This window comes from Nicotiana tabacum, chromosome 21 (assembly GCF_000715075.1).
Source record: "Nicotiana tabacum cultivar K326 chromosome 21, ASM71507v2, whole genome shotgun sequence".
NCBI lineage: Eukaryota > Viridiplantae > Streptophyta > Magnoliopsida > Solanales > Solanaceae > Nicotiana > Nicotiana tabacum.
This window is the reverse complement of record NC_134100.1, coordinates 9,731,370-9,743,240: the sequence shown is the minus strand read 5'-3', so window position 1 is coordinate 9,743,240 and position 11,871 is coordinate 9,731,370. Positions and strand designations below refer to the sequence as shown.

Here is an 11,871-nt window from a genome sequence, read left to right as displayed (position 1 = left end):
GCTTGAACATTATTCTAGATGTTTAGCCAACAAGGCTCTGATGCCATGTAAAAACTGAAGCAAAAGAATTGCAGTGAAACCTCCACTATTCGTTATTCTCCATAGGCACAATATATGCTTATATACACGTTACAATAGAGGGCTACTGAAGCCAAGAAGAACTCTAAATATAGTAAAACTCCTACTGTACAACCTAGTTAGAATATATTACATAGGAAATAGAGTTACAATATAACTCTGCTAATAAAGTCCACTGACTTTCTTTCATCTTTGATCGATCTGAATCTGACTCAAAATAAATCTACTGCTCACATATATGCAGAGGCGGACCCAGGATTTGACGGTCGCCGGGCCACTATGACATTCAATACAAATTTATCATTGCTCAGAAATTTTTTGTACGAGGACTTATGCATATATTTAACTATTTCTTGAAGACATTTGCAAGTACACATGGAGTTTTTGCTGAAGTTTTGGGGTGCATGTGACCCCTTAACCCATAGTGTGCATCCGCCTCTACATATACGCCGACATGACACATAATCATCATACATATAAAGAGTGTGTGTATATATACACACATGTACATATACTTTCAAATATTAAAGGTTGCACTACTAGTCCCTAAATTATTGATAGATTTTTATTTTGGCACTTATAATATCTAGTTAAGTACATTAACCTCAATCAATTGACAAGTACATTTTTTATCCTTGTGCTTTTAAATCTTAAAAAGTTTAACGAAGTGTGGGCTCTATCCCGGTCAAGCAACCAAAGGATGATGACCAAGAACCGTACGATGTCTATTAAAGAGCGAGAGAGACTTGCTAAACGATTGTCAACCAGCTCCAAAAGTTACAAAACTTAATAATTATTAAACGATATAATTGTAGTTTAAATTTATATTGTTACCTCATATTTGAGGGAAATATAGGTAAAGTAGACTTTTAGTCACAGCCGAAGGAAATGGAAATGATTTTTATCAAGGCTAAATACATATGCAGTTCCTTAAACTTTGTCTCAGTTTTACATTTAGATACCTAAACTAAAAGTTGTAAATAATAATAACTTATTATAATAGATCAAATAATTGTGCTATAGTATATAGTATAATTTAAATCATGACGAGAAGTATTCAAAGGCAGAACACCAAAAATGAAACCAAAAGAGAGAGAGAGAACTCAAAAAGTAACGTAAAATAATCAGAAAAAAACAGTACTGTACATGCTTCTTGCCCTCGTTTGCAATTGTATTTTCAGTAGGGGAAGCTGGCGGCACCGAACGGTAAAAAACCAACTGCTACATCGCTGCCACCCCAAAAATCTTCCTTACTGCATTTCCACAAACCCCAAAATAATTTCTTGGCCTTTCTTTAACACCTTACAATTCAATGTCCACATCTTGTCAGGTTCAGGTAATTTCTCTATTAAACAATTCATTCCAAAAATTCCATTTCATTTTAGTAGTACTAAATAATTTGTTTGCTTTAACAAAAAAATTTAAATTTGTCTAAAGCTAGTGATTCTCTAAATTACAATTATGCTACAATCCAGAATAAACATTCCTCAACTAAGTTGGTGTCATATATATTAGGGGTTTAAGTTTTGTACACAGACAATGTAAAGATATTTTGCACTATCAGTGGATTTTGACCTTTGATAATCGGTTAGTTATTAGTTATTGTATTTACCAGCTTAACAACTACTGTTTGACGAAAGATTTACCTGTAATTAACTTAAAGTGACCGACTTGAACTTACTTTTAGAGCTTCCCGAGCTCTAGGCTCAACAGCATTCACTCTTCCATCTTAAGCTGTTCTTTTCTGCACTCCCCTAGTAGCATTCGTCCTTCTGAACATTGGAACAGTAACGCGGAAAACCCCCAACTACCAACTCCTCCCGAAATTGTGTTATTGGAGCCGAGCCAGGGTTGGCCGTTAGTGGACACCCACCACTTTTCACCGGTTAGGGAGGCCCTTAAAGTAACACTGATAGTGTATAAAATCTTTACACAGACACAATGGCGGAGCTACATAGCTCCTAGGGGTGTCTACTGACACCCCTTTTGCAGAGAAATACACTGTTTAAATAGGTAAAAAATATTTTTTTATGTATATATACTATGTATTGAACCTATTGACTTCTTTGTGTATTTACTTCTTTAAATTTTGACACCCCTTAGTGAAAATTCTGGCTCCGCTACTGCACTTACAGTGCATAAAACTTAAACTCTGTATATTAGTAGCATGGCTTTATTTTATTTTAGGTTATGTTTGGTGTGAGGAGAATGAGAGCGGAAAATATTTTTTGGAAAAAAATATTTATTAAAGATTGAGAATACTATTAGCAAACTGGATGGTGTTCAATGAGAGTTTTAAGTATTAAAGATTGTAATAATGTCTAATTGTTGGTTAAAGCAGTGATATATAGTTAAGAGTTGAGATTATTGTGAAGGAAAAGATACTTCTGCCCAAAAGTGAGGAAAGATATTTCCATCTTTTGGTGGAAACTTTTATCTCTGGAAAATATTTTATGGCATCCAAACACCAGGAAATGGCTTATTTTCCTTGAGAACATTTTCCGTCATACCAAACACAACCTTAGTTTTTTGTATTTTTCTAGTTCTCACATTGATTTTGTTTTATGTTTGGTTCCAAAGGTTGGATTTTTGGTGCCTCTAAGTGATAATTTGGAAGAGGATGAGAAAAGTTCCATACCTAAGATTCCACTTCTAGAAGGGTTTAATTGGGTGGGCCGCGATTGCATTCCAGTTACTGATAAACGGCTGAGCCGCAAGCATCTTACTGTCACTGCCACCTCCACTGGCTCCACTGATGTCCTCGTGGTACTTTTCTAACTAATTTTCCTTCACGTCCATATTCAAATACTATTCATGTATTTTTTCATTTATCAATCAATCAATCAACAATGCCTCAATCTCAAAGTAGTTAGGTCGGATATGTCCATTAACTCTATTCAGGTTGAATTCAATATTTGGATGATTCATCATAGTTAATACATACATACATACATACATTTATGTGTGTGTACACAAACACACAGGAGTGTGTGTTGCTCTTGTGTTTATTATGAATTATCTGTTTGTAACTTGTGGATACTAGGATTCTTGATAATATCTTGTTTGAGTCTGCAGTTGTAATGGTGAATGTGCTGCTAAGTTTCCTAGGATTGTATACAGAGTGATTCGGTGGGTTGGTGGCAGTTTTTTAAAGTCGTGACGCCTAAATTCATGTATACATTGCTTAAATGCATGAGTTCTATTCACAGTGTGATTGCTTTTCAAATTATTAATGTAAAAGTACGTAAGTTTCTTACTTTTTAATTTTCTATTGAAGTCTTTTCTTTGGACTAAACATGGAGAATGGATTGTAGGAAGGAACGAATCCCGTTGTTATAAGATTAAAGGGTGAGAGAAAGAAGCTTTTGTCTGGAGAGAGGTGGAAAATTGAAAGTGGTGATGTCATAGAGTTGATACCGGGCCATTACCTATTTAAGTATGTTAGCACAGTTCCTAAGGATGAAACTTCAACAATCAACAAACAAAAAAGGCCTTTCAGTGAAGAAAGTATTACCGACAAAGGTCAGATGCATGGTAAGAAGAAAGCTCGAGAAGTCTGTCAAGAGGAAGCTTCAGAAAAGGTATGGGTTTCTTTCTTTCCTCATTTTGTCTCTGAGTAGGCAGAGTTCACTAGTACGTGTCGGAAAAAATATTTATGAAGAAAGTTTCAATTAATTTTACTTGTTAAAGCATGTCTTTCGTATCCAGAATATGCTGCACAACAATGGCCAAGAAACAGAAAGCTCTGTTGAGGCCATACGCCAGTTTAGGGTTCCGAAGCATAAGTTACCGCTCACATTCAAATTAATGAGAGTGCGTGAGCTTCCAGCATGGGCAAATACCGAGGCCGTTTCTATTAATGATGTTATTCAGGTAGAGTTATGCATTATGGTTGTTGTGTGATTGGTTCTGTTTGCATGAGATGTTGGTCCTTGGGTGCATTAGTGTTCACGAATTAGTAAAGGGGTGAAAACAGATGCGATATCAAGTTCGCCTCTGAATTGCATGAACTGATGATTCTAGCTTCTTTCCTTTTTGAGTCTTAGAGTCTTTTATGTATTTATTAATTCTTTTCTACAGACAAAGTTTATAGGAATTATATGGCAGTGAAGACTTTGGTTGAGGGAATAGACTGTTGTCTCCTTATATGTTTTTTGACAATCCTCACCTCATGAGCTAGCTTTAAGGTTGAGTTAATAGGTTGTCTCCTTATATGGTTTTTGACAATCCTCACCTCATGAGCTAGCTTTAAGATTGAGTTGGGCCTCCATGTTATATTTTCCACGCTCCAGCTGTCCAGTCGAAAACGTGCAGAAGTGTTAGAATGTCCCACGTTGGTTGAGGGAATGGGCGTTGATGTCTTCTTTTATGGTATTAGACAATACTCATCTCATGATCTAGCTTTTCGGGTTGATTTAGGCCCAAGGTGGTCTATTTTCTTTACACTACCAATATGATAACTTATATTCGGGATAAGGTATGCGTGGCTCCTATTGATGACAAGATGCGGGAAGCGAGGCTCAGATGGTTCGGGCATGTTTAGAGGAGAAGCCCAGATGCTCCGATAAGGAGGTGTGAACGACTGGTTGTGGAGGGCACGAGAAAAGGTAGAGGGCGGCTTAAGAAGTATTGGGGGGAGGTGATTAGGCGGGATATGGCGAGGCTTCAGATTTTCGAGGACATGACACTTGATAGGAACATGTGGAGGTCGAGTATTAGGGTTGTATGTAGGTTAGGAGGTAGTTGAGTCTTGCCTTATGTCATAACTTTGTGAGACTAGTTTGGTAGGGATACTATTTCGCTTTTGCTTTCTATCTTTCTTCTTGATTTCATGTTGTTCATATTTTTCATATTATTTCTGTGGTGTTACTGATATTGTCTCCTTTTGTCTTTTTGTCTTCTTGAGCCGAGGGTCTTTCGGAAACAGCCTCTCTACTCCTTCGGGGTAGGGGTAAGGTCTGCGTACACACTACCGTCCCCAGACTCCACTAGTGGGATTTCACTAGGTCGTTTTTGTTGTTGTTGTTGTTGTACCAATATGATAACTGATGAACCCTTTATGTGAGCCTGTAACTGTTGGATAATGTCTATGTTTTGTGTTGGTGGCTTGACTTTCATTCTGTATTTCATCGCAGGGGAATGTGCTTGTAGCTATCCTTTCGAATTACATGGTGGATATGGATTGGCTACTTTCTGGTATGTTCTGTCAATTTTTTGCCTTTTCGTTTGTTTTCTTGTTTCTTGTCTTGTCCCATTGTCTGTTTCTCCTTTTATTTACGCGTTTTGACGTTGGGTTGTTAGATGAAGTGGTTTCCTAGCATACTAATTCTGTCCAAGTTTACAGCTATTGCTGATGAAACTCTCCAGTCTTTTTCCCTTTCAAACTTTTCTGTTGTGAATTTCACTTGTTTACATTACCACAAAGTTCACTTGCATGCAGTCTTATAAATGTCTCATTAAATGTATTTATGTGTGCTTATTTGTGGTTGCCATTGATTGTTAAATACTCTGTATAAGTTTATTTGCTTTATGAAGTATGTTAATCTTTTTCTCCCGGTCCTTTCTAATGCAGCATGTCCAGCTCTTAAACGGATTCCCAATGTTCTCATCATTCATGGAGAAGGTGATGGTGTCATGGAGCACATGAAGGTTAAAATTTTAAGTTATGAGAATCTGATGTCGTTGGAGCTTCTCTTAGATGAAATTTTTGACTTCATTATCGTTTTCCTTTACAGAGAAGCAAGCCCGCAAATTGGGTTCTGCACAAACCTTCTTTACCAATTGCATATGGAACACATCATTCAAAAGCCATGATTCTTGTGTATCCAACAGGAGTTAGAGTTATTGTGCATACTGCAAACTTGATCTATGTTGATTGGAATAACAAAAGCCAGGGATTATGGATGCAAGATTTCCCATGGAAGGATCAAAACAATTTGGGCAAGGATGGGGGATTTGAAAATGATTTGGTTGATTATCTAAGTGCGTTAAAGGTACAGATGAATTCAAACCCTGATGAAGAATTACTTTCCATTGCATCGAACAACTTTTAATCTTTATTTGTAGTCTCCCCTGCTTTTAGTCCTTTTGGTTTCTTAAACTTGATGGCCTATTTATATATGCAGAAGTACACTTTTTTTTTGGCAATAAAGAAATTAAGTGTTTCATTCTATGTGGAAAGCTATGACTATATGTATCTGTTAATGCTGCATAACATGCTATTTCAGAGGGAACTCTACCTTGTTATGCAATAAATCAGGACCAAGAAGCTTCACACTTTCCTGGTGTCTGCATTCTGATGAGATTTAGTTTTTTCCATACTTTTTAACTCACCCTCTTCTGTCGGAGTATTTCCTTTTTCCTTGACGTTGTTTAATTCTGTTAAAATTTGCAGTGGCCAGAATTTACTGCTAACATACCAGCCTTTGGAAGCTGCAAGATCAATTCCTTGTTCTTCAAAAGATTTGATTACAGTAGTGCAGCGGTATTTGCTCGTTTCTTTAATGGAACTTTATCTCCTTTCTGCTCATACTTCATGTGCTGATTCTGTATTCAGATGCTGTGGTGCCTGAGGTTTTACCGACCCCCAGGGCATAAATATTCATTTCTTTACTGTCAGCTCTCTTCTCATTTACAGCTCATAGGCAGCCTCACCACTAAAAAGGAGAAAAAGAAAGAAAGAAAAGCAAAATAGAGCTGACAAACATGAAGGGGAACCTTGGAACAACGGTAAAGTTGTCTCCGTGTGACCTATAGGTCACGGGTTCTAGCCGTGGAAGCAGCCGCTAATGCTTGTATTAGGGTAGGCTGTCTACATCACCCCCTTGGGGTGCGGCCCTTCCTCGGATCCTGTGTGAATGCGGGATGCTTTGTCACTGGGCTGCCCTTTAAAGCTGACAAACATGGCACTTCATATTCACATTTTGAAGCTAGCGTGTCATTGTTTGGTGAAAAAGTTTGCTTTAACATGTGTGAAAATAGGAAAGGAAGGCCTTTGTAACTGGGTGCTATGTTCTCTTTCACTAGTTATCGTAGTGGCTGATTCTCCGTTTAAGATTCTTGTTTCCATGTCGGGGCGGAGGTGACAAGAAGTGTAAATCGTTGCTTGGCATTCTTAAGAAGGTGGCTGGGAAACTGTTTGTTGTACCATTTAAGGTGCAATGTGATAACGTGACCTTGAAGTCGTCGTTTCTTCAATTCCAGGTTAGGCTAATTGCATCTGTGCCTGGATATCATTCAGGTCCTAGTTTGAAGAAGTGGGGTCATATGAAGTTACGTACTATTCTTCAGGAATGTACTTTTAGCAAAGAATTTCAGAAATCTCCTCTTATTTACCAGGTATTTGTATTTGCATTCCATTCAGCTCCAATGATTCTTTCATCAGATGTTTATTTCTATATTGCACCTGCATTATCAAATACAAAATCTCTTTCTGCATTCTACTCTTTCATACAATTTATGTGATTCATCTATTGCCTCCTGCAGTTCTCCTCCCTAGGTTCTTTGGATGAGAAATGGATGGCGGAGCTCGCCTCTTCAATGTCGGCTGGAGTTTCAGAAGATAAAAAACCTCTGGGCATTGGGGAGCCGTTGATAGTATGGCCCAATGTCGAAGATGTTAGATGTTCTTTGGAGGTAATATTGAACAAGTCTTCTTGTTAGACTATTACTGGCATCACTAACTTGACTATGGATGTCAAACATAAGTTATATGGTCCCTTTAATTCTTTTGGTGTCCTCATATCTTGAGATTTTTGACCTGTTTATATAGAGGAAAATGCACAGCCTATTGGTGGGACTTAAAACCATACCTATAAACTTGTCTTTATTATTCAGTTGAAATTTGCAATAGATGTGATTGAAATACCTGACAAGTTAAACCGGAGTTTATAGTGCATGCCTCCATTTGCTTGCTATTTTAGATACTTACTGAGTTTCAGAGGTGAGACCTAACTCCTCCTTTCATTTATGTATCATGAATTTTAGTGCATCTTGCTTCATCGTGTAGGGATACGCAGCTGGAAATGCCGTTCCAAGCCCATTAAAGAATGTGGAGAAACAATTTCTGAAGAAGTATTGGGCTAGATGGAAGGCTAGCCACACTGGTCGTTGGTATAATGTCCTTACAAAGTTTTGAATTTTCTAAATACAAGTTTCAATACAATATTCTAGAATCCCTTTGAAGCCCGTGCATTTCTCTATTAAATTCCTAAACCTATGGATGCATCCTTCAAAGCTTCGACCTCTATAATTTTGCTGAGTAATCACTTAGGTCTCAGAGTGAGAGAAAATCAGGCATAGCCTTGTTAAGTAATTGCATACTTGAATTATCACGAGTTCTCTTCTTTTTTCTTTTTAATGACCTGGCCTAAGGTTTCGGGCTTGCCAAACATCTTATACTAGTCATTTTAAGAGCATGTAATTGACTGAAGCTGTCATTACTACATCGGAGAGCTCCTTGAGACCGTTTAGTGGAGCCAAAATGGGAAATATTTTCAACCTAAAACATTGTCAAAACTGTTTTTGCTCATTTCCGTTTGTTGGGCCTGTATTAATGTAAATTTCACGTCAAAATTTACTAGTTAAAATAAATCTGATCTGGTACTACCAATTGAACCTGTTCTTGTTCTACGTTATAGATTAAATGAATGTCTTTTCTTGGTTGTATTATGAAAAAAAAAAAGTAAAATCATGATGATGAGAGATGACTGGGATTGGTGGGAGCAAAGTGGTGGCAGTGGTGAAAGAGCGTTTATAGTTGTGGATGTTCTCTTGTGGTGGTGTGAGAATGCACGGGAGAAAAATCTATCTTTTTTTATTAACAATGATACAATGAGCCCTATATATAATACATATTCTACTCCTACTACATATGGGACTAGGACATATTCTACTCCTACTAAATATAGGACTAGGACTATTTATACATAACTATTTAATAGGTGGCAATGAAAGCAGTCGCACTAGCATAACCTTTTGTAACCTTGTCTCTACTTTTACGTACTTCGGCTGTATGCGTTGCGAAATAAATTGCTAGGGGACTATTATAAACTCATACAATATATCTTGTAAAATTATGTGGTAGTTGTCCAATGTTTGAGTAACATAACAACGCACGGACGAGGATCATTGCGAAGCTGCTGTAGGATCAATGGTTCTAGTGGAAATGCTGATGTACTTGCATAATCACACTCATAAAATTCCAAAAAATCTGTTTACGTCTATTCCAGTACCAAGTACATTAACAGAATGAATAGGCAGGATTTTGGCTCTTGCTTTCATTGATTTTCTGGAGAAAGGACACTTACCTTTTGTTCTTCTAATGCTTCAGTCGTGCAATGCCTCATATCAAGACGTTTCTACGCTACAATGGTCAATCATTAGCGTATGACTCCTGAACTCTGCTTGGAGATTTGATTTCTCCAGTAGCCTTCAATGTTACATGATTGCTTTTGTTAATGTTCGTTTTCTTTCTCTGATAAAACAGGTGGTTATTGCTTACTTCGTCAAATCTCAGCAAAGCTGCCTGGGGAAGTCTTCAGAAAAATAATTCTCAGTTGATGATTCGTTCCTACGAGGTATTTTTCTCTCTCTCTGAGAGGCTATAAGCATTCAAGAGACGAACTGAAATAGATATCGATGATACGTAATTAGTAAAAAGTTCCAAACTTGCACCTGAACTATCGACTATTGCTTACTTTTGTCTACCGTTATACTTTGCCAATATGAATGCACTTTCCATTAAGAACCACTTTTGCCCTTTTTTTATCGATGGCCCTCCTCATGTGCATTTTAATCAGTCCTAGCGCTATAAACCACTGCAATGTATGTGGACACGTGGAGAAATTCCCCCTTTACGCATTTCCCCTAAAGTTGAATCATATCTTTTTTTTGGTGATAGTTTTCATGGATTAATATTGATATCTTGTTTATCCTTTAATTTCATCTTGAGTTGAGGTTGCAAAAATGACTCTGTGATTGTAACTTATTGCTGCCCTTGACAGCTAGGCGTGCTCTTTTTGTCATCTTCTGTTAAACGTGGCTGTGGATTTTCTTGTACAGATAATGGTTATCCATCAGAGGTACAACTATAATCTAGGTTTTTCGTGTTATATTTATGCTTTATTAGCTTGATATGTATCGTCCGGCTTTTGATTCTTTGAATTTACAGGACGAAACTAGTATGCACGAAGGGAAAAGAATAAAGCTGGTAACTCTGGCTTGGAAAGGAAAGGAAAACGATGATTCTGCCGAAGTAATAAAGTTGCCTGTGCCTTACGAGCTTCCTCCAAAACCATATTATCCTGAAGGTCTTAGCTCTGCTTTTCTATTAGAATCCCATTATATGCTGCTCCGCTACAACATCAAGCTCACCACATTTTTTGTTAAATGCAGATATCCCTTGGTCATGGGATCGTCGTTATACCAAGAAAGACGTGTATGGCCAAGTTTGGCCAAGACAAGTGAAGCTATACACCAACCAAGACTCATGATATTCTCGATGATGGGATTATTGTGTTAGGTGATAAGTTTAATGATTTAATTATCAATTGACACTAGATTAGAGTCCTTGCTTTTTCCGTATATATTCTGCGATACGAATCTTTTAGAATGTTGGTAGCACCATTATGAGCTGATTTTCTGTAGACAGTTGATGAGCTCTTCGTCGGTTGACACTCAATTAGAGTCCTTGCTTCTGTATATATTATTAGGCATGAATCTTTAGAATGTGAGTGCCATTTATCAGCTAGTTTTCCATATACAGCTGATGTGTTTTCCCCACCCTGCCTTGTTCTTTTTGTTCTAGGCTTCTAGCTATTACTCCCATGTTTTCTTATCCTTGAAATTACCTAGGAATGCAACCTATCTTCTCCAATGCAATCATATTTTGAGAACTGCTTTTGTTATTTGCATCTTTTAAGGTGAGTCCCTGAGCCTTTGCTCAGCTGATTTGAGCCTTTACTCAGCTGATTTAAGCTGGACTCGAATATAAGAAAGTTTAAGTTCTATACTCTGAGGGGTCGTTTGGTTGGAAAACAAGTTATCCCATGATTAGTTATCCCGGGATTAGTTATACTATGATTTTATCCCAACCAAACGTGGGATAAACTCATCTTAAATTTAATCGCGGGATTAATTATCCCTTATCACTCGTACCAAACGAGCCATGTAGGTATAAAAAATGTTTACACAATTTGGTCACTTATAAGTTAAATACATGTAAGTTTCTGAGCATTAATTATAGATGAAAAGTCATTGACAGTGTAAAAAATCTTAAACTATGTTATAATTCAAGCTCACGGCACGTATTATTCATATTGGCCTAACTCCTAACAAACCTCACGGATTTATCTCTCGAGTTAATCCATCATTGAGTGCAAAAGGACACATACCAATTATTATGTGAACTTGTGCTTTATCTTGTATATGGTTTCACTCTTCCTCCTTTTTCGATGTGAGATTTATCTAAGGTATGTATGCACCAATTTTTCAGAAGCTTGTTAATTTAGAAGCCTGCCGATTCGGCTTTTTGACCGGTCTTCATCAACCGAGTAAAGTGCACAAATAGTCAATTTTGGGACCGTTGTTTATGCCATAGATGCCGTGTATAAAAATTTGCAAGCCACTTTAACATCAACTTCATGCATACGCGACTGAAGTTGCAAAAGTAAATTATAATGTAGGATCAAAGAAGTTGAAGAAGCCAGGGATCTACTTGAACACTGTTCAAAGTCAAAGAAAAAAGCGATCAACTAAAAGAGAAGTTGATAGAAAAACTAAACAGGAGAGAGA

The 11,871-nt window shown here is 37.3% G+C and overlaps 1 protein-coding gene across 3 annotated transcripts; it reads left to right on the top strand.

Annotated features, from left to right (window-relative positions):
• The first annotated feature begins 1,126 nt into the window (after positions 1-1,126).
• LOC107791644 (tyrosyl-DNA phosphodiesterase 1) lies at positions 1,127-10,860 on the top strand. 3 transcript variants are annotated; one of them, XM_016613739.2, is made up of 16 exons: positions 1,127-1,414; positions 2,659-2,844; positions 3,393-3,659; positions 3,787-3,951; positions 5,214-5,274; positions 5,651-5,727; positions 5,814-6,071; positions 6,473-6,562; positions 7,282-7,416; positions 7,564-7,713; positions 8,087-8,190; positions 9,410-9,463; positions 9,566-9,656; positions 10,083-10,160; positions 10,250-10,388; positions 10,474-10,860. In XM_016613739.2, the coding sequence occupies exons 1-16, from the start codon at positions 1,391-1,393 to the stop codon at positions 10,569-10,571; spliced, it is 1,977 nt and encodes a 658-aa protein (XP_016469225.1). In that variant the 5' UTR covers positions 1,127-1,390; the 3' UTR covers positions 10,572-10,860. The 3 variants fall into 3 exon arrangements, with proteins under 3 accessions (XP_016469225.1, XP_016469226.1, XP_016469227.1); XM_016613740.2 differs by lacking the exon at positions 3,787-3,951 and having other exon boundaries at positions 1,134-1,414; XM_016613741.2 differs by lacking the exon at positions 2,659-2,844 and having other exon boundaries at positions 1,246-1,414.
• Positions 10,861-11,871: the final 1,011 nt, after the last annotated feature.

Bases quoted from the DNA above. Each gene is read 5' to 3' on its own strand.
- LOC107791644 (XM_016613739.2), top strand. From the start codon at position 1,391: ATGTCCACATCTTGTCAGGTTCAG. The intron at 2,845-3,392 runs GTACTTTTCTAA...AATGGATTGTAG, and splicing joins GCTCCACTGATGTCCTCGTG to GAAGGAACGAATCCCGTTGT. The intron at 5,275-5,650 runs GTATGTTCTGTC...TTTCTAATGCAG, and splicing joins TATGGATTGGCTACTTTCTG to CATGTCCAGCTCTTAAACGG.